Here is a 22,597-nt window from a genome sequence, read left to right as displayed (position 1 = left end):
ACACATATGAGCTCATAACCCTGCGCTACAGTGACAAACAGAACAGACATGGTCCCTGCCCTCACGCGGGGCTCACAGGCACTGTCCCCAACAGAGTGAGGTGGCTTTCTCTCCAGAGAAACCTGTAAAAGCGCACGGGGCTGCGGGAAGAGTTATCTACTGCTCCCATCGGGCCACAGGAGCACCTGGGCCTCCAGAGGAATGCAGAAGCCCACTTCCTGCCCCATGAAATCTGCATGTCACGAGACCTAGGTTGTGCATATTCAAGTCCGGAGGGTGGCTGTCCCAGGCTGTCCTAGACCTCGGAGCCCTCGCGGGGGTAGATGAGGCTGTTGACCATGCTGAAGTTGTAGAAGGAGCTGCTGAACGGGCTGTTCTGACCCCCGCCGCTGCTGGCGGGGAAGGGGCTGTAGTAGGAGGACCTCTGGCTGCTGCTGCCGTTGCTGGTACCGTTGCTCAGCGGCAAGCTGTCTGGTGGGGCTTCCGGGACGGAGCTGGCGGGGAACGTGCTGCTGGAGGCCAGGGGGCCCCCCTGGATCCCTAGGTGGCGGCCGGTGGGGACTGCCCGCGGGGTGCTCCCACTGCTGCTGACGCTCAGGGTGCTCAGGCTGCTGAAGAAGGTGTTGAGGCAAGGGGCGGAGGAGAGCAGGGACCCTCCCGGGGAGGAGGCAGTACTCTTTGCACCCTCAGGGGACTCTGGGGACTGGGGCGGCCTTAGCAATGCAGGGGGGCTGTCTCCTTCGGGCTTCCCACCCACGCCGGACCCCAGTCCCGAAGAGAGCCCTTCTTCCGATTTTGCGGTCCCTGCTGCCACCGTGGAGGTGCCGCTGGCTTCGGAACGGCGCTTGCGCTTCCGACGGAAGTTCCCATTGTCAAACATTTTCTCACAGTTCGGATCCAGGGTCCAGTAATTCCCTTTCCCTGTGGAGAGGAGAAAGGCACTTAAGTCAGAGAAGCGCCCAGCTCAGGCCCCTGCAGTCAGTCACCTTCAGTTCTGCAAGGAGGAGCACAGACTCTCATAAATGCGGACTGAGATGAAGATTATCCTTTCGGGAAGACCTTGCTCCTCGCCTTCTACAAGAAATCCGGAACAAAGGTGTTCTGGCCATTTCCACCTCCCCCTGGCAGTGTCTGCTACCCAAATCTTAAGACCTAATTCTAGGTCCAAGACACTTTTAATTACCCAACGCCTTCCCCTCCGGATCCATACGCTGTACCCTAGCAAAATCTTGGTGCTGCTTAAATTCGAGCCCACATTTCTTTATTTACAGAAGTAGGCATAAGGATAATGCCCATTTCATAGACTTATGCGAGGGTTAAGTGCTGTCTCCACAGAGAAGCTGGCACACAGCAGTGAAAATCACTATCTGTTATTGTTATTGGCTGAAAGGTACACTATTTGTCCCTGAAACAAACAAAACACACACACTCCACTGGAAAAAGCAACCTCAAGTCATTTATCTTGCCAAATAAAAATTACAAAAGTTACCACTGAGCCATCAGTGGTTTTAACAACTTGGGTAACATTGTTCATGGTACAGGAAGCTCCTGCAGTCTACATGCCCCCCCTCCCCCACCTTGAGCAGCAGAGGCCCCGCATCCCTCACCCTGCAGATCTCAGATCAGAGCCTCAGGTAACGCATGCAGAGCCAGTCTTCTGCTTAAAAAACTTCCCCCACTACCTAGTACAACTGAGGTTAAAAAAGACTTGTCACTTGGAGGATTTTCTCTCTCAGTAACTTTTATCGTTCCCAGTAAATAGGATCTTTGACATGTGACAGCACTGCTCAGCACTTATCCCATTAAGTGCTTTTACATGGACAACTTCTGCTGCCCCTCACAGCTCTGTGGAGGCAGCACTATCAGTGCCTCCATTTTTCAGATGGTGAAACTGAGGGGCAGATGGGTTAGTAACCTGCAGTATTCCCAGTTGGTAATGGGAATTTAAGGGATTTAAGCAGGCTGACTCTAGACTCAGCATTCTTACCTAGCCACTGTGTTAGGTTGCCTGCACAAACCAGCACACACCCCTCCAAGCCCATTATCTTCATTAACACATTTTTTGCAAATAGTTGCAAAAAGAAAAAATTCTTATTCATACAACTACCATCTAGATGGTAGTACCTGCACCTGATATTGGGCCCCTAAGTCCCAAAGGCTTTGACAAGACACTAGCTAAAGACACCAACTTTTTAGAAAGTCTAAAAGAATATACATGACAATTAATGTGATAATCTCGGGTGATTCAGAGGCCAGACTGGGAAGCTGCACCTTCCAGAACTGTACGTCCTGTCCAATACAGTAACCACTTGCCACACACACGGCTGTCGGTCACTTGAAAAGTGTGTAGTCCAAAATGCCAAGTGGAATCAAACACACATAGGATTCTGAATACTTAATACCAAAAAAAAAAGTATCTCAGTAAAAATTTTTATATTTGGTTTATGTTGAAACAGTAGTTTGGGTGAATTAAAAATAGTAAAAATAATTTCATCAGTTTTTTTTTTTTTTACCTTTTTAAATGTGGCTACCAGAAAATTTGCCATCACGTGTGATTTATACTGTATTTCCATTGGAAAGCTTCCCTCTAGAATACATTGGGGGCAGGGGGTGGGGGGAGGGAACACTCCAGAGCATTTTACACAAACTCCTGGGTCTCTGCAGCATGCAACTGAAACCTTTTCATTTCTCTTTTGCCCATCACACCTGTCCCCTACCTGGTTACCAGAGCCTTCTGAAAACCTCAAGTATAATCGTGTTTCCCTTCTTTTTGGGTCCACCCCACTTCTTCTCAGCTAGAGGAAAACCACTCACAGCACTCCACTGTAACCCAGCCCTTCCCAGCAGAGGGCTTAGCAGCAAATTTGGAGTTTTCATTTTTACATTTGGAAACGGTAAGGCACCGAAACCACAATTTGCAGGACCCCAGCTAAAGCTCTCTGATTCCTCTTGGTCCTCTGTCCCGACGCCTGTTGTCACGACCCCCATAACATTACTCTCAAGGTAGGCTCTTGTTTCATGAAGGACACCGTTGATCACGTCTTAGGAACCTGGGGCAGGAAGAAGGGCATCCAGGGACAGCCTGGGGACGCGGCGCGGGGGGGGTGTAGGTGTAAGGGGCGAGCTCCACCCCCACCGGCTCCCCGCTCTGAGGACCCTCTGATGGTTCCCTTTGTCTTCCGGCTTGCCCTCACCCCCGCCAGACGAGGTCGGAGGTTCGGGTGGTGGGTCCCCACCCCGGCTCCCATCCCCAGTTAGAGAGGACCCTGCGTGGAGCTTCAAGTCAAGCCCCACGCCAACGCGACCCTTGCCCGCGCGCCGCTGCCCCCCACTCCCCGGCGGGCAGCACTTGTCCGGCGGCCTCACCTGGGTCGTCCTCGTCGCGGGGCACCTTCTTGAAGCAGTCGTTGAGCGACAGGTTGTGGCGGATGGAGTTCTGCCAGCCGGCCTTGCTGCGCTGGTAAAAGGGGAAGCTGTCGGCCACGAACTGGTAGATGTGGCTGAGCGTGAGCTTGCGCTCGGGCGCGCTCTGAATGGCCATGGCGATGAGCGCCGAGTACGAGTAGGGCGGCCGCACCATCTTCATCAGGTCCTCGCGGCTGGCCATGGACAGCCAGCCCAGCTCCCCCGGCGCGGCGGGCCCCGCGGGCGAGGCGGGCGCGGCGGGCGCGGGCTGAGCGAAGGCCCGCTGCGCGCAGCCGAAGGTGCCGGCGGCGGGGGCCGGCTGCAGGAAGGGCCCGGCGGCGCCCCCGGGGGGCGGGGGAGGCGGCGGCGGGGCGCCCAGGTACGCCGCGGCGGCGGCGGCAGCGGCCGCAGCGGGCGGGCCGCCCACGCCCGGCCCGTTGAGCCACAGGTAGGGGTTGGCGGCGGCGGCGGACGGCGCGGCGTAGTCTGCCAGCCCGTAGGGCGCCCTGGCGGCCGGAGGGGCGCCCTGGGCGGCGGCGGCGGCAGGCGGGGGCAGGCCGGGCTGCGAGTAGACGCCGAAGTTGTCGCCGCAGTAGAGAGCCATGTCGGTGGCCGTCGGCGGGTGCGGCGCGGCGGCGGCGGCGAGAGGCGAGCGGGGCTGGTCTCGCCGCGCGGGCGAGAGCATCCCTTTGGGGGCCCACTCCACGGCCCCGCCTCAGCCCTCGCAGGACGACCGGTGCTCGGGGTGGGGGTGGGGGGGTCGACGGCGGCGCGCGGAGCGCCTGCGGTTCGGCCTCTTATAACCGTCTGCGGCGCGGCTCCTCCCGGGCCGGCCCGGGGCTGGGCGGCGGCCCGCGGGCCGGGGCTCTCCACGCCCCCGCCACGCCCCACCTGCCCGCGCAGCCCGGCAGAGCGCGCCCCAGCCCTCGCGCCGCCCGCTCGCCTCCGGAGCGCCCCCCCCGCGCCTCCCCCGGAGTCCCCCGCCCCGCCCCCGGAGCCCCTTCTCGGCCGGCGCGGGGAGCCGGGGAGCCCGGGGGAGGCCGGCGCCTCCAGGTTGAAGGCGAAAGGCACCTCATTCCCCGCCGGCGCGTTCTTAGCTCAGGAGAAGAAAGGAAATAACGAATGTTGAAACCCAGAGAAGAGAACCCAAACGGTACAACTGTTTTCCAAAAAGTTCCCCGGAGGAGTTTGGGTGGCCGCGCAGACCACCTGCCTGGCCCCCTGCGGTTTTCTACTCAAGCTTCTGCACCTTTTGTCATTGAGTTACTGGATTCCCGGCCAGTCCCAACAGATCGGCTTCTCGCCGAAAATAATAGAAGCAATTCACAACTCTCTGGGGTATACGGTAGATTTTTTTTTTACCGGGCATCCTTGGAGTGTCCCCTTCTCCCTCGGGGATTCTGTGACGGGAGGGACTGAAATTGGTTTTTAATTTTTCTAACCTTGTCTCTAAACACATAACTATACGTTCGTTCACATTCGGCAAGTATTTGTTCGTTTTAAGTCCGGTTTGTGCAGTCCTTTGGTGTGATTTGTTTTCTTCAAAAACAGAAGGGCGTGTGTTTTCAGAGACATTTAAATAAGTGGGTTCGAAATTAGCATTTTAAAGCCAACTGTAATTTAAACTGTGCCAGAAGCGCTCATTTACAAAAATGGTCTCAACGAATTATGGCATAGGACTTGCTTTCTACTTTTCTAAGTTTTGAAATGCGGATCCTCCCTGGAAAAACCAGCGAAACAGGTAAAATACTGTGGCGACCCCACGTGCCCCGCAATCGTTATTTATTCTCTCCGTATAATAATAAGAAAATTGTTTCTCTTACAGTTTAAAATTATTCCTAAATGTGATCTTAACAGGTGACAAGTCTGAGAATTTCACTTAAGCGGGAAGAGAGGAGGGGAAAGCGCTTTTCTGTTTGCCAACTGCAGGCGGAGAGTTAATATTTACTAATTCGGAAATCCACCCCCCCCACTCCGCATTTATTTTCGTGTTATAAATTCAGTAATGTACTTTACAGGAAACTATTATCTTCTATTATCTCGTTCCTTAAAAAATGACATCCAGAGATATTTAACTAGTAAATCGTGATACCTAAAATGCAAACCAGGGTTCAAATGTAAATATTTTTCTTATCATTTCTGGAACCAGAAAAGAATTATTCTCACCTCAAAATTTAGGGCGCTGTTTCTTTCAATCTCTTGGCAAATGCTATAGAATGGAATAGTGTTTGTTTAAGGGTCTAAATTTTCTTTGTGTAGTTAAGCACAGTGTTGTGGACTTTTTTCCTTCCTTCCCAAATAGTCTCAAACAAGGTGGTTTTGTGACTTCTCTTGGGAAGTTAATAATGATGACAACTATAACCCATGAAATTTGAAAGCAATTTTTAAATAAGTTATAATGCCCCAATTTAACATTTGTTCTTAAGTTTAAAGGTCTAACTATAAAAGAGAAAGTCCAAAAGAAAAGCTAGGAACCGAGATGGCAATAAATTAGAAAACATTTGGGACCATCTCCCCTTTCCTAACTGATGTCCTTAACGCCTATCACACCTTCCATTATTTTTTAACAAATTGCTTGTGTATACATACTTTGCAGTTTTTCAGGATTGTTGTTTTGTTGTTTGTCTAATTCTTAACCCAGTAGCTCCAAATTATTCTGAGTAAGAGGCCATGATTGCAGATTATTGTTTCTTGCTTTGATTAAAGGTTCCAACTACTAGTTATTTTTGTGCCTTAACTACAGTATTATCTTTAGCGGACTTTAGTTTTACTTAAAAATGACAGAGCCACCTAGCGGCTCTTTGCCTCTGTTACAGCAGACATCTAGCAGGGATTTGTAAGGTGGACACCCCCTCTAGGGTTTGAAAGTTTTACTTTTCTGTTTTCAATCACATCTTAATTAGATAAGCTTAAAACTATTATTGGTCAATAGCCTGGGGCTTTTCAATGTCAAAGTTAAAATAATTTTTTTTTAAAAGGAAAATGTTGAAAGTTACAAGCTGTTAGGAATGGGACAGCCAGGAAATTTCTGGTTCTACTCTTCAACTTTATTCTTTTTTTTTTTTTTTTAAGATTTTATTTATTTGTCAGAGAGAGCGAGCGAGAGTGAGCACAGGCAGACAGAGTGGAAGGCAGAGTCAGACGGAGAAGCAGGCTCCCTGCGGAGCAAGGAGCCTGATATGGGACTCGATCCCAGGACGCTGGGATCATGACCTGAGCCGAAGGCAGCTGCTTAACCAACTGAGCCACCCAGGTGTCCCAAAGTTAAAATAATTTTTAATCCCTATTTTTTAAAAAAGGATTTATTTATTTGAGAGAGTGGGGGAGGGGCAGGGGAGAGGGAGAATCTCAAGCAGTTGCCCACTGAGTGAGAATCCCACTCCGGATTCAATCCCATGACCCATGAGATCATGACCTGAGCCGAAACCAGGAGTTGGAGGCTTAACCAACTGAGCCACCCACATGCCCCAATCCCAATTTTTTTAATTAAATTTTAAACATTTGGTGTACTTAAAAAAAATCAACAGGATAAAAAATGTGCTTGAAATGCAAGCTCCCCATAATAAGACTTTGTCACATTGCCTTTTCACAAAAAGATGAGTCAAGGCTATTGATTAATGCTTCTATGCCAATGTGAAATAGAGAGGCTATCACATGTTTCCATCGCTGGCAAATAAAACACTTGGGGAAAGTATGATAAGAGGTAAACTCTGTTGCCAGTGGAGATGAAAAAGGAAACAGAGGAAGTGAGCAAAGGACTCAAGAAAACTCAAATTGTAACTAGAGAATATGGTTTTGGGAATCATGGAGCGGGGATAATACTACCACATAAGCCAAAATATAGAAGATTTATTAGTGCATTTATTATTTTGGGGATTTAAGAAAGGATGTTGAGGGACATCTGGGTGGCTCAGTCAGTTAAGTGTCTGCCTTCAGTTCAGGTCATGATTTTAGGATCCTGGGATTGAGCCCCACATCATAGGGCTCCCTGAGGCCTTCTCAAATGAAGGCTGCACTCCCCCTCCCACACTTCCTTCCTGGGGGCCCAGGGGGTGTTCAGTCCCTGCTCTCACACATTAGCAGGTGGCTCATCCCACCCTTTGCCCCCTCATTTCCAATCACCCAACTCCTGCTCCCCAAATCTGTCACCCACTCTCCTGGGTGTTCTGGAGGATAGGGACTGTGTCATTCCCTGCTCCCTTTCTTCCAGTGCTAACAATTAAGGAACACGGACCAAATACCTAACTTTGTGTTAAGCCCCTTACCTGCAACATCTCACTGAATTCTCATAGCCATCCTGTGAAATAAGAAAGAAACCATAGTTTATGGTTGAAGCCACAGAGAGAAAAGTTAAGTAATTTACCTGTGGTCTCCCAGCTTCTAAGAGTGCAGCCAGGATTCCAGCCCAGGCTGGCCAGCTGAGGGGCCCTCTGAGAATCGCTCTCAGCCGTAACTGCCTCCTGCATTATTTCCCCAGAGCCTGGTCCAGTGCCTGACTTTGGGACATGCTCAGTTATCGTGTGCTGCTTGAATAAATTAAACAGTTAAAAACCGTTAGATGGTATCAGCTCTGTACATCATAGATGGTATAATCCCTGAAACATTAAATGGTGCCACCTCTTACCCTCTCTCATCAAAGGCAACCACTTGCCAGCAGTGTCTTATGCTCTCCTCCAGAAAACATTTCGAGGTACTTACTGGTCCAACTCTGTATGCATTTAAAAATGTCCAAGAATGGAATCTGTGTTACTCACTTGGCTCTGCACCTTCTCCTTAATATATTTTGAAGAACCTTCAAAAACAGCCCATATGTCCATATGTCTACCTCGTTTTGTTCACCTGGTGTTCCCTTTCCTAGGATATTCAGTGGGGACCCACCAGTATGACTGTGTAGGTGGTTTCTAGCCTGTGTCTGTTCTAAATGGGGGTGCCCCTCTGGACCTGTTAGGCAATATTTTGAATGTAACCTACTTTTGATGGATCTCTGGATTATGTATTCTTCTTTTTTTTAAGTAAGCTCTGCACCCAACATGGGCCTTGAATTCAGAACCCCGAAATCAAGAGTTATATACTCTACTGACTGAGCCAGCCAGGTGCCTCAGGATTATTACCTTTAAAAAAAAAAAAAGACTTAATTTACTTGTGATAGTAAATTCCTTGCTGGGATTTGCTGGGTCACAGGATATGTACCTTTAAATGTTTGATTCTGACAAATTGCTCTGCCACAAGGTGGCCCAGTTTATGCCACCCCTAGGTTCCCCACGGATGCCTTCTTCCCTTCACCTTGGCTAAGGCTGGATTTGTTCACTTCTTTTGATTTTTGCCAATCTTAAAAGCACAGAGACATATTTTGAAAAAAACGTTTTGTTTTGTTTTTCTTATGAATGAATTTAAGTACCTAGTCATTTTAATTTTTTTTTTTTAAGGTTTTATTTATTTGAGAGAGAATGAACAAGCAAGAGCCAGGGAGAGGGACCGAGGCAGAGAGAGAAGCAGGCTCCCTGCTGAGCAGGGAGCCAGGTGTGGGACTCAAGCCCAGGACCCCAGGATCATGACCCGAGTGGAAGATAGACGCTTAACTGACTGAGCCACGCAGGTGCCCCTTTAATTTCTTTTATATGAATTGCCTGTCGTGATCTTTCACCCATGTTTCTACATTTTTAAAAAGTGAATGTTTCTGAGCTCCTTGCAGTTAAGGACATGAACCCTTTTTACTCCAAGGGGTTGCAAATCATTTCTTCATTAAAACTATCTCTTCTTGGGGCGCCTGGGTGGCTCAGTGGGATAAAGCCTCTGCCTTCGGCTCAGGTCATGATCCCGGGGTCCTGGGATCGAGCCCCGAATCGGGCTCTCTGCTCAGCGGGGAACCTGCTTTGCCCTCTCTCTCTGCCTGCCTCTCTGCCTACTTGTGATCTCTGTCTGTCAAATAAATAAATAAAATCTTTAAAAACAAAAAAAAAAAACAAAAAACAAAAACTATCTCTTCTCTCGGTGTATGCCATAACACATTGTCCTGGTTTTCTTTCTTTCTCTTCTGTATCTACCAAAAGGACAAGTTTCTCATCTCATTCTTTGAATATGGGTTTTTGTTCCCTCAGATTCCGAACCTTGGCCCTCTTCTTTTCCTCTATACATCCTTCATGGGTTGTCACATCTAATCCCATGGCTTTAATCACTGGGGTAGACATGTTGTAACATGCTGTTATTGCCTGTTTGGCAACTCTATAAAAAAAACACCCCTCCATTACTTGAGGGATCTTGAGGTTTGCATGGGATGGACTCTTGGGCAGGGGTGGGCCGTTGGGCTGGAAACTCAGACGTAGCCCTCACCAATGTTATTTATTTTTTTCCCTACACTAATGATTTGTTTGAGGTGGGTGAGCGATTTGAGGTAAGTCATTTAAGACTTTCTTGGAACTTCTACTGGGATTATCAGGAAGAAGCTCCTTTCTTCACATGGATTGGTTGCTGTACAGAGGTTATAATCCTGAAATGGATATCTTTGATATTATAAGGGAGACTTTGCCTGAGAATGTAGGTGACACCAAGTAAACCTGAGTGACAGAAAGGAAGGACTTATCCTGGATCCAAGATTTGAATCCCTTTACCCGGGATCCTCCATCATACCCTTGGTTTCTTCAGCCAACAGATTTCCTTGTAGATTCAGCAAGTTAGGATGGTGTTACAGGCTGAATTGTGTTCCCCCCAAATTAATATGTTGATATTTTAATCTCTGGTACCTCGGAATGTGACTGGAGATAGGGTCTTTGAAGAGGTCATTAAGGTGGACCTTAATCCAACATATTTAGTGTCTTTACAGAAGAGGGGCATTTAGGACACAGACATGTATACACAGAGGACAGACCATGTGAAGACACTGGAAGAAAATGATCATCTACAAGCCCAGAAGAGAGGTCCTCAGAGGAAACCAACCCTGCTGATACCTTCATCTTAGACTTGTAACCTCCAGAACTATGAGGAAAGAAGTTTCTGGTAGTTAAGCCACTCAGTCTGTAGTATTTTGTTTTGGCTGCCCTAGCAACTAATACAGGAAAAAAAAAAAAAAGTAAGTGCTGGTGGGGTGCCTGGGTGGCTCAGTGGGTTAAAGCCTCTGCCTTTGGCTTGGGTCATGTCCTCGGGATCCTGGGATCGAGCCCTGCATCAGGCTCTCTGCTCAGGGGGGATCCTGCTTCCCCCTCTCTCTCTGCCTACTTGTGATCTCTGTCAAATAAATAAGTAAAATCTTTAAAAAAAAAAGTTGTTGCTGGTGATTTGCTAATTTCTCACATGAACTCCTGGTCCAGTGATCAACTCCTACTGAACTCGTCCTCTTCATTTTTTTATAAGTCACCTCAAATCCAACATCTAAGCAGGGTCATCCCAATTCTCCTAAAATCTACTTCCTCTATCCTCAGAGATATTCCATATCTCTGTGACGCCCTCTCCCCCATTGACCTATTACCTCAACCAGAAACCAGAGGTTCCTCTGCCTCATTGACTGAAACTTGCCATGGTCACTCGTGACTCTGTCCTAGTGGCAACACCGAGGGTTAAACCACCATTTTCCCTCTCCTGATTATTGCAGTTGGCTCCTCACTGATCTCCCGAGTTCCTTTTGTCGCTTTCCAATTCTCCCTCCACATCCCCCTCTTAATGATTTTTTTAAAAATGGCAAATCCAGTCATGACACTCCCCTGCTTTCAACTCTACTGCTCTTAGGATCCAAGCTCCATAGAATGGCAGATGTGATCCGAGGAGAGGTAACTCCCATTGTTGGCCAGCCTGTCTCGCTCGTCTACCCTCCATGCTCGCGCTGATCTCTCTTCTAAGAAAGCTCAGTGTCCCCCCAAAGCCAGTCATTCTGGTATCTTCTTCATGTTTCTCTGTATCACGTATGCTCGACTCCTTAACGTTTTCTTTTTTTTTTTAAGATTTTATTTATTTATTTATTTGACAGATAGAGATCACAAGTAGGCAGAGAGGCAGGTAGGAAGAGGGAGAAGCAGGCTCCCCGCTGAGCAGAGAGACCGATGCAGGGCTCAATACCATGTGATCACGACCTGAGCCGAAGGCAGAGGCTTTAACCCACTGAGCCACCCAGGCGCCCCAGCAGTTTTCTCTTAATTAATTCAACTTTTGAAATTAAATTCCAATAGGGAAGGTGGGGGGGGGGAGGGTAAAATAGGTAATGGGAATTAAGGAATGCTCTTGTCCTGATGAGCACCTGTACGGAAATGAATCACTGTATTTACACCTGAAACGAATCTAACACTGCAGGTTAAGTGTCCTGGAACACAAATTAATTAATTAAATTCCACCATTTGGAAAGGCAACCATATAGCACTGCTGTAGAAATTATACTCTAAATTTTAATATTATACACAGGCAGAGAGAATCTCGGTCATATACAGAAGGTAAACAATTTAAATGGATCATTAATATTACTAATAAAATTGGTCCCTTAAGTAATGGTGATAAATTTTAAGAAAATTTTAAATAAAAATATAAACGATGTAGGGCCACCTGGCTGGCTCAGTCAGAAGAGGGTGGGATTCTTGATCTCAGGGGTAATGAGTTAGAACCCCATACTGGGTGTAGAGAGCACTAAAATAAATAAATAAATAAATAAACTTAAAAAAATAAATAAAGTAATACAAGTAAGGGTAAATGTAATTTCATTAACATAAACCTAAACCTGAAAATAAATTCCTCAATAAGAACATCACTGCTTATAATCAGTTTAGTAACAAAGTGATATTCAGTTTAATTTTTTTAAATCAAGATTAACACAAAGTTCTACATTATTTAAAAAAATGTGTTTTGGGAGGTGCGTGGGTGGCTCAATGGGTTAAAAGCCTCTGCCTTCTGTTCCGGTCATAATCCCAGGGTGCTGGGATCGAGCCCCAGGTCAGGCTGTCTGCTCAGCAGGGAGCCTGCTTCCCTTCCTCTCTCTCTGCCTACTTGGGATCTCTCTCTGTCAAATAAAAAAATAAAAAATAAATAAATAAATATGTTTTGGAATTTTTTTTAACCAACATAAAGAATTAAAGCTTACATGTGTTTCACATGGGAATGGAAAAATTTATTAAATTGCTCCATGTGATAGGTTTGGCCAACTTTTATTTTTAAATGTTTGATTCAGGAAAGCATCTGAAATAATCCTTAGGATCTATTGTAAATTTAGGAAGGTTTTAGCCAAGATAATATCCAAAAAGGAACAGAGAAAGGATTTCTTGTGCCGTGACTACTGTTATAAAGTATTTACTGTTATAAAGTATTTTTATCAACCTTGTCCAAGTGCTTTTTTCATGCCCTGCAAAATACTTTCAGCGAATATTTCAGGTTAATTTGTTACGAGGTTCATTTATGAGTTCCAGAAATATATATTGAGCGTGACAGACCCTGGCCCTGGCTCCAGACACGATACATCATGAATCCTTGCACCCACACAGTGTCAGAGAGTGGAAAGTGCCCACTCTGTTTGACCCAGAGGACCAAGGAACCCAGAAGACCGGGGCTACAAGCTTACAGTTCTCAAGGTCACTTTATCTTGCCTTGAAATACTGAAATAAGCATGTCTTTTAAGGATAAATTAGGCTTTCAAGTGAGCAAAACTTATCTATCAGATATGCTAATTCGTCAACCCTCGCCCAACCATGCATATGATGTCTAGGAAGATAGAAGGGCTCTTCTAGGAGGACTTAATTCTTCTCTTATCTTGAAAGGTCAGCTATGGGGGCACCCGGGTGGCTCAGTCCCTAAGCATCTATCTTGGGTGCAGGTCATGATCCCAGAGTTCTGGGATCGAGTCCCGAACCGGGCCCCTTGTTCAGTGGGGAGACTGCTTCCGTCTCTCCTCCAGCTCATGCTCTCCTTCGCCACCTCTCTCTCTCAAATAACTAAAGTCTTTTTTAAAAATGATAAAAAAAAAAAAAAAAAAAGGAGAAGAAAAGACAACTGTGGAGCAAAAGTATGAAGCAGTTGTCCCTGCCCAACATTTTATAAAATTGAAATGGTTGAGAATTCAGTGACCTATATTTAACTAATTTTTTTTTTTTTAAGATTTTATTTATTTATTTGACAGAGAGAGAGAGATCACAAGCAGGCAGAGAGGCAGGCAAAGGGGGAGGGGGAAGCAGGCTCCCTGCCGAGCAGAGAGCCCAATGCAGGGCTCTATCCCAGGACCCTGAGATCATGACCTTAGCCGCAGGCAGAGGCTTAACCCATTGAGCCACGCAGGCACCCCTAACATAATTAATAATTTTAAGTGCCTCCTGGAATATCCTGCCTATGTTCTGTGATCAAGATCTCTCCAATGCACACAACAATAGATAGTCTTGGCTCTCCAGCCTGCACGAAAGGAGTCCATTCTCCTTTCGAAGGAGCATGGCCCTAGCACCCACTCATTGTTTGCCCAATGCATTGCTCCTAAGCCTGTCTTGGTTTGCCATGAATGAATCAGTAAGTTTAAAAACCAGTTCTCTTTGTCACATGTGTCACAGGTCAAAATGCAACCATGGTCTTAATTTTCAACCTGTGTTGGCCTTTCATAGAAGAAGCACTCTGTAGATGGTTTTTGATGGTGATGATGATGATGACATTGATGTTATGATAACCTTGACCCTATGGCTGCTCCTGAATCTTCTTGGGTTGACCCCACCCAGTCAGGTCTGAGATTGGAGAAGCAGGATTTACCTAATTTTCTAACCAGTGCTTCCAAGTCCTGCATCCAAGTCGTTAAAATGCAGATTCTTTGGCTCCGCCCACATGGAGTCTGAACCCCTAGGGCAGGGTGCCTGCAGGCCCTGTGCTTTTTGATCTCCATTCTCAGTGATCTTGACGTTTGAGTTTGGGAGCATAATTACCTATCGGAACTTTAAAAATGAGGGAAAATGCTGTTGTGTAGTTATACATAAATGGTAAAGCAATGCTTCACAAGTTGGAGAGATCAGTGAGAGGTAACAGAATCCATCAGTCTTGTTGAAGTAATAGGAATCCTGCCTGTAGCATCCCTCAGGAGTGGAGAGGCAGCGGGGGCAGTTGGGAGCCACGCTAAGGAGCAAAGAATATACCAGTTCTGGAAAAATCAAGGAATACTTCACATGAACACGTTAATACATATTGTGGGGGAAAAAGAAGTAGTTTGAGGGGGAAGGGAAGTCTATCTTAAATGGAGACTTGGGAGATGAAAATGGAATGAACTTGAATTCAGAGAGCACACATCATTGTGGGGTGCTACTTAGTTCTGCCCTTTTAAGGCAGAACTTCCCGCAAACCTCTGACAGAAGGCCTCAGAAGCGTTTTTGGCAACGGAGCAGAATGATGCAGTTCTCTGGTTTCCGTGGTCAGAGAGACCCGGGCTCCCACCCCAGCTTTGCTGTGTGTTAAGCTTAGGAGGTAGTACCACCAGCTAAATACGATTTGAATCTCTGAATCTTGATTTTTCTCGTGTATGAAATATGGACGGCAGTACCTAAATTGTTTGAAGGATTAAATGTGACAATGTGTGTAAAGCACTAAGCATTCCGTAAGTGATGGCTTTTATTTTCAGAACGGATAAACCTGGAAATGAAGTGTATTGCCTTTGTTCATGGATAACTCACAGGTCAGAAACACAAGATGAAGATAAACAGACACTTTCTTGCTAAAAAAAAAAAAAAAAAAAAAATTAAAATGTGTGATTTCACCTGTAGAGCATTGTTTGGAACAATCTTGTTATTGTACTAGAGCATTTGGAAGAATGGTTGCAAATGAAACATTAGACATTTCAGTATATAACATACAAACTTCTTAATTTGTCAAAAAATTAATGAAGTGCCAACGATGGGCCAGACCCTGGAGAAAAGAGAGTTTCTGCCCTCAAGTTGCCCCCAGCTATAGAAGAACAAAAAAGGAAAGTAGTTAGGCTGGAAGTAGCTTCTGTGGGAGTTGTAACAATTTTATCTTTTAAGATATTAGTAATTTTCTCATCAGTTTCTAGGAGTTCCATCCATTATGGGGAGATTGAGGCTTTTGTCTCTAATATGAGTTACAGTATTCCCCCTTCCACCTGGATACTCTCTCTTTGACTTTGTTTCAGTGTTTTGTTTTGTTTTGTTTTATCATGAGGGTATCATTGTCATCTCAGCAACTATTAGTATCTTCTTTAAGAGCTTCTAGATTTTGTGTCATAGCTGTCAGGCCTTCCTGGTTCTGAGATTATAAAATAATTCTCCCATTTTTTTTTTTTTAAGATTTTATTTATTTGCCAGAGAGAGAGAGAGAGAGAGCACGAGCAAGGGGAGGGGCAGAGGAAGAGGCAGAAGCAGACGCCCCACTGAGCAAGGAGCCCGATGTGGGACTGGATCTTAGGACCCTGGGATCATGAACTGAGTTGAAGGTCACTGACTGAGTCATGCAGGCATCCCTCATGTTTTCTACTAGTACTTTAACAATTCCATTTTTTTATATTCAAAACTTTGACCCATTGTCATTATCTGGATGAGAGATGAAAATCCAACTTGATTTTCTCCAGCAGGTCCCCTGGATGTCCCAACATCATTTATTGAATACTCTCCTTAATTTATATGGGTTCGTAGATAATATAAAACAATCTGATGTTGCATTCTGAGAAGAAAGAGTCATTGGTATTTAATAATAATGTGCTTCCTCCTCTCCCTCTTCCTCTTTCCTGCTTGTACGTGTTCTCTCAAATAAATAAATAAATAAAATCTTAAAAATAGATATATAGGGACACCTGGGTGGCTCAGTCCTTTAAGCGGCTACCTTCAGCTCAGGTCATGATCCCAGTATTCTGGGATCGAGTCCCCCATCGGACTCCTTGCTCCAAGGGGAGCCTGTTTCTCCCTCTGCCTCTGCCTGCCACTCTGCCTGCCTGTGCTCTCTTTCTTTCTCACTCTAATAAATAAAATCTTTTAAAAAATAGATATATAAAATAAAATAAATAAAATATTTTTTTAAAAATAACAACCCCCAAGTCTTTAACAAAAGATTAAATTACATTGGGTAGTGTTTGTTAAGAGGCAAGGGGAGTGAATGCTTTATATGGCGCACTCATATTAACATTTTTGGTGGTTATTCCTCAAAGCAGTAATTTCAAAAAAGTTTGCATCGTATCCCCCACTAGCCAAGATAAATAAGTTGGCAAGTAAAGTTAAAACAAATATGAAAACCTCAGAGAAAGCCTGTCTGTAGTGATGAGCCAGTGTCTGGCCAGACAGCACGTCCATCCAGGACCAGCTGGCTGGTCATTCACACGACTGCAGTTATCCTGCTTCAGAAACCCTGAGTATGTAAAATATTTTTTTTTTTTTTTTTGGGAATTCAATGATTAGTTCTGAACTTCGGGGCCAGAAGAAGCCTCATGCTAGTTAGCAGTCCCATCAGCAGTGTAAGAGACTCTTTCCTCTCACCCTTATTCAAGATTCAATATAACCAAAGTGTACTAATGTCATCGATGAAAGATATCTCCTTTATTGTTCTCACATTCACTTCTTTAAGGAGTCAGTTTGTCTCTCTTTTCATGTGTGTATTCTTTGGGGGGGGGGCGTACAGTGTACCTTGCCCGTTTTGTTGGATTGTGTGATTTTTTGTTATTTTTTAGAATCTTTGCACTAATCCCATCTTAGACAAATCACAGTCTCTCCAAGCGTGTTTTCTCATCTGGAGAAGGAAAGCAGTAATGCTGACGTGAATGATAACTACTGGACTGGACACCTATGTCAGGTACTTTGCTAAGTAAGCATCCTCTCATGTCAGGGCCCCTAGTCCATAGGGCACCTTTGTGCCAGTAAGCAAAGGCAGCCCTTCCCTGTGCTGGCTCAGCCTGGTCAACTCTTCTGAGCAATGCTGTCTCATCTAATTTTCATAAATAATCCTAGGAAGAAGGTACTATTATCCTTATTTCAGGTCACTTCCCCAAAGCCGCACAGCGAGTCAGCAGGGAATTTGGAACCCCGTGATTAATCCCTGCTCCTACCTCCCAAGGTTATAGTCACTACTGATCAGCACAGTCTCATAAAGCAGTCAGCACAGTACCTGACAAGTGGTAAACAGCCGCTAGAGTCTGTGTGATGTTAGCCTTTGTCCTGTCAAGTGTTGCAGATACTGTTTTCCATTGAAAACATGAATTTGGCTTGTGGTGTTGGCTAACCAACATTTTTATATGATCAGATTTATTGTTTAAGTATGATTTTGGTGATGCCTTTTGTTTGAGTTGGCATTATAAGGACAAAATAATTGGGTAAGACAACCACTCATGTGAGTGGGACATGTGAGGGGACAGGCTAACTTAGACAGAGCCCCCAATACAAGATGGCATCTGCCTTCTCAGCCATGGACCAGTCCTGATGTGGGACATGGCTCTGCAGCCCAGGCTTCCCAGGTCCCAGCCACCTGGGTGCTTTCCGGGCACTTAGAACAGAACTTAGAACAGAACTTAGGGAGATGAACTGGAAAACACGGCATCTCCCTTAAAGGAAGCTGTCTTCATTTCCAGTTAAATCCCATTGGAACTTAGGTGGACACACCTGGCATGGGAGGAAGCTAGAAAATGTAGTCTCAGCCGGGTGGCCTGAGCTCCCCAGAAACAAGGGGTGCAGTGGGCAGGGGCAGGGCTTTTGTACAAAAAGCCAGGAAACAGTGCCCGAGTACAAGCCACTGTCCGTAGCCCACCTCCCCAAACCTGATGGCTTCATATGGGAAATTCCTGCCTTCCTGAATTTACTTCTGGATAACTTTTGCTCAGTAAAGAATTTCAGTTCTTATGGATGCAGTTTTGTTTTGTTTTTGTTTTTGTTTTTTTCCAAGCTCTTTTTGTTGGGGATAATTATAAGAAGTAACTCTGAGTTAAGAAAAGAGAAATAAACTCCTTGCCTCCTGAGGGTCTTGGCAAATTCTCCTTCCTGGGTCTGGACCATTTTCCAGCCTTTCAGCCAGTTAATTGCTACCTGCTCTTCAGATGCCAGCTCACGGCCCCATCCTCCCAAAAGGGGCCCTGGATCCTTCTCTTCACTCCCTCACCAAATAGATGAGGGTTTCTTTATAATCGGCTCCTATTATTTTGTATTCACAGCACTTTCACGGTTGGTAAGTAGGATGCTTTACCATGGCCCGGGACTGTGGCTTTGCAGGACAGAGCCTAGCACCAGGCACAGAATAGATGCTCAATAAATGTTTGCTGGATGAATGACCCAATGTTGAGAGGAAGGCAGATGGATTCCAGAAGAAAGGGAGGAGGCTGGCTGAGATGGTGGTATCTACCTTAGCCCGTCAGCAGTGGCCAGTCAGAGCGCAGGAGCTGCACCTGGGGAAGGGGCAGGCGGAGGCAGGATCGGCCTGACAGACAGACATCAGAAGCTGTCTATAGCAAGGACTGAGAAGATGAGAGCCTTTGCAGGGCAGGGTGGTGGGAGGTGAGAAATACCTGCTCAACTCTGGTGCAGGGGTTTTGGCCTCTGACCCTTTAAAAGAGACACCCGCCTTTAAGAGCCGATCATTGAATTAATGAAATGTTACGTGTTGGAATTTCCCTGCCTTTTCTGTGAAATAAAATTATATGTTCCATAACTTCATTCATTTTTCTGGAGTGAAGTTCGATCCTCTGTCGGACACCTACTGAAACAATTTGCGTTTCAATCTGAAAGCGATACTGACACTTGAGGAAGATCTGTACCAGGAGTGGGGGTAAAACAAAAGTCATGGGGATTTCATCGTTTCCTCTTGTCGGTGAACTTTTGGACGTTAAGAGTGACATTGACAAGTGTCCTAACCAGGAAGGTATATAGCGTACTGACCATCGAATTAAACTGCAGAGTCCCTGTTTCATCTTGGACAGGTATGGGCTACATTATCTATATTGCCTTCATCAACCTCTCTTTTTTTGTAACCTAGATTGGTCAAAATTTCTACCTCTTTTATAGGAATGGTAAGTCAACCAAAAGCAAAGATAACAGGAAAAAAAAAAAAAAACCCAGTTTGGAAAGCATGCAGAAAAGGCAGTTGACACTGAGTCACTTACAGGATGGAATCTCAGGGAGGGAGCAAAAAAAGAATTTTTGCACTTAATTCCATTTGGAACATGAAAGCACTCCACAGTCTCCCTGCTTGCTGCCTAGGCTTCTCCTGTCAGATGATTTCAGCTTCAAGGAGGCGAAGAAACAAAAAAGCAGGAACGGATGGGTCATCGGTTCCTCCAACCCTCACTCCGTTCCACCACATGATCAAGGGGCCATTGGTTCTTGCAGAAATTATATGAAGATGAAGATGTGACCCTAACTTCCCCACATGAACAAATCTACTCGGTTTTATTGCCCGGAATCAGTTCATTTTTACCGCTGACATTATTTTCCAGGAGTACTTGGAGGAAAGGTGAAAATGAGACTGGTAACATCAGCCTGATTCATCTGAGGACACTTTTGTACCCTTTGTGGGGTTGTAAGTGTCTCACAATATTTGAATTGCAGCTGCTTCAAAAGAAGCAGCGTCCCTCCTTCCAAGCATGTGAAGACGCATCTCGGTGTCACTATGTCTTCAAGTTTCACGTGGCCAAAGAGTTAGATCTGAAGAAGAGAGAAATAATTTCAAGTTTAAAGAAAGCGATGGGGCAGAGCAGGAGGACGAGGGCTAGAAGCCCCAGCCTCCGACGACTGACACACGAAACTTGTCTTTCCGTGAGCAGCTTAATGCATTTTCAGAAGAAACTCACATCAGAGACTTGGCTGGATCCGTGCCTCTAGACTTGAAGGAAGGGGAGATGAAGTCTGCTCTATGCTTTTCACAAAGCTCAGAAGAACCTGGCGGGAGCCCAACACCTTTGTCAGGTGCACTTTCTCTATTGTTCCCCAAAAGGCGAGGGATTAAGATGAGGGGGTTGGAGTAGCAATTTTTTCACGACTCTTCCTAAGCCAGAAGAGACACTTTTCTTAGAGAGCTGTGGGAAGGAATGCAGACTGCTGAGTGCTTTGGGAAGCTTGTTTCCAAACACCTGGAGTGTGTGTGTAATCCATACTTTAAAACAGCTGACTTCTGCTTCCTCAAAACCCCCTCCTCGCCCCTCCCTTCCCTTCACGCTGCTCTGCCTCCAGCCTCCAAAGCCTTGCTCTTTGGATTTGGGGAATAAAAGGAGCCCCACACTCACCATTGCTGCAAAGAGGGATCCAGTCTCCTTTACGTATGTGAACGGGGAAGCTCTGCCGCCCTCCATCCCAACCACTGAGGTTCCAGGCAAGAGGAAGAGTTGGATTTTCAAAATGATGTGTGCCTAGCCTCTCATAGTGCCCAGGACTGCAGTTCATGCAAATGTTTATGTAAATGTTTATGCAAATATGGATCTCAGGCTTCTGGGAAGTTAGGAGACCTCTGGTCTTTTTTTTTTTTTTAATTAGTTTTTTAAGATTTTATTTATTTATTTGACAGACATCGCAAGTAGGCAGAGAGGCAGGCAGAGAGAGAGAAGAGGAAGCAGGCTCCCTGCTGAGCGGAGGGGGGGGGGGCTCAATCCCAGGACCCCGACCTGAGCCAAAGGCAGAGACTTTAACCCACTGAGCCACCCTGGTGCCCCAGGAGACCTCTGGTCTTGATATGATTATTTATCAACCCCTTTGAGCCCTCAGAGAAAAGCCCTCTAGAAATACAGAGAACAGAAGCTGGCTTCTCCAATCGCACCTGGCCACACTTTTTGTTGTTTGATTCACTCCCCTAGAAGCTCCAAGAGCCAGATTACCGTTTCCACAAGCATCATTTTAAATTTTTAAATTTCAGGAATTTCCCCCCTTTCCATTTGGGGTCAGCAGGCTAGGCACTAAAATAAATCTCCTGTACAGCTGCCTTCTCTCTGAGCCTTAAGAAATTGTAGCTGCCAACAGGGATGCTTTGAGATTGAAAGATGCCTAAAACACTTCAAGCTTCTCAGAAACAAAACTGGTTCTGTAAGTAGCATGTAAAGAATCAGCCCTGCTCCAGAGAGAAGGAAAAGCAGCAAGATGACCCCGGACTGGTCAGCTCTACTCTATCCACCGAATGCGAAAAAGCCTGGTGCTCCGCGGCTCACGCAGCTTTGGAGTCCCAACATGTGCTGTGCCCAAGGCACAAGGCATAGGCGCTCCCCTTGGGACAGCCCCTTCCCTCACGATTAGCAGGTTACCAGGGCCTGGGTCACGACTGCTGCGTCCTGTTCTGACATGGAGCCTCGCATGCTAATCGCTTGCTGAGTAAAATCTGCCCGGTGCGCCTTGTGATTAATCAGGGGAGAGGGCTTGATGACGCCGTACCCCCGCAACTGTGTTCATTTAGCTTCCTAAAAATCTGCTTCTGGGAAGGGTAAGGTGTGTTTATTTCTAATCTTGAGCTTATCCTTGAAGGAATCTGTAATTGATGATGGCACTGAACGTGGCAGTTTGCCTCTATTCTGCTATTTTCCCCTATGAAATATGCATGATGGCTTATTGGATGATGGCCCGCACAGCAGTAGGTCGTGGGCTTTCTGTAGGAAATAGGCATGTTCAGATGTGTGGGGAAATTGCATATTCTCAGCCATTTCTACCCTCCTGATCCTCCCCTATAAATCCTGTGTCTTTTTTGCTGTAAGATTTTTACATAAAATGGGGAAAATTGAAACCATTTTTCAGCCAGATCATTCCAGGTTTGCATTTTAAAGCAGATTTCAAAATACATATTTTCAGTAAAATCAGCTGTACTCATTTAACTCACTACTTTGTAATATATTCCACTGCACCAATGAGATTAATCCTAGGTAGTAAATTTTAAAATGCGTAAGAAAGGAGCACATGGGTGACTTAGGCTCAGCTGGTTAAGAGTCCGACTCTTGATTTCAGCTCAGGTCAGGATCTCAGGGTCTTGAGATTGAGCTCTGCGATGGGCTCTGAGCTCAGCTCAGAGTCTGCTTGAGATTCTCTCTCTCTCCCTCTGTCCCTCCCCACTCACTTTGTCTCTCTCAAATAAATAAAATCTTTAAAAAATAAAATACATGGGAAGAAACAATTGAAGACTAAATACTGCAGGGCTTTGCCATGGTTTACGTTTGGGACCCTGAGATCCTAGGAACTGGATGCAGTAGTGTTACAGAATTCAAATCCAGTTGTTAATTCAATTGGAAAAACAACTACTTGGAAGGGGAAAAGTCATTGCCAGAAAAAGAAAAAAAAACACGCAATCCAGTGTTTCTCTCTTACCA

At 45.8% G+C, this 22,597-nt stretch overlaps 1 protein-coding gene across 1 annotated transcript; it reads right to left on the bottom strand.

Annotated features, from left to right (window-relative positions):
* Positions 1–295: 295 nt before the first annotated feature.
* FOXI3 (forkhead box I3) lies at positions 296–4,009 on the bottom strand. Its single transcript, XM_059407731.1, has 2 exons — positions 3,367–4,009; positions 296–921 (listed from the first exon to the last, which is right to left on the bottom strand). The coding sequence occupies exons 1-2, from the start codon at positions 4,007–4,009 to the stop codon at positions 296–298; spliced, it is 1,269 nt and encodes a 422-aa protein (XP_059263714.1).
* Between the last annotated feature and the right edge of the window lie 18,588 nt (positions 4,010–22,597).

Source organism: Mustela nigripes, chromosome 7 (genome assembly GCF_022355385.1).
Source record: "Mustela nigripes isolate SB6536 chromosome 7, MUSNIG.SB6536, whole genome shotgun sequence".
Taxonomy (NCBI): domain Eukaryota; kingdom Metazoa; phylum Chordata; class Mammalia; order Carnivora; family Mustelidae; genus Mustela; species Mustela nigripes.
Note: the sequence above shows the minus strand (reverse complement) of the source record. Positions and strands in the feature narration are given on the sequence as shown.

What these genes read in the sequence shown, in the direction of transcription:
- FOXI3 (XM_059407731.1), bottom strand. Translation starts at nt 4,009, where the DNA reads ATGGCTCTCTACTGCGGCGACAACTTCGGCGTCTACTCGCAGCCCGGC. An exon ending in CCGCGACGAGGACGACCCAG is followed by an intron (nt 922 to 3,366) that starts GTGAGGCCGCCG and finishes TCCTCTCCACAG; the next exon opens with GGAAAGGGAATTACTGGACC.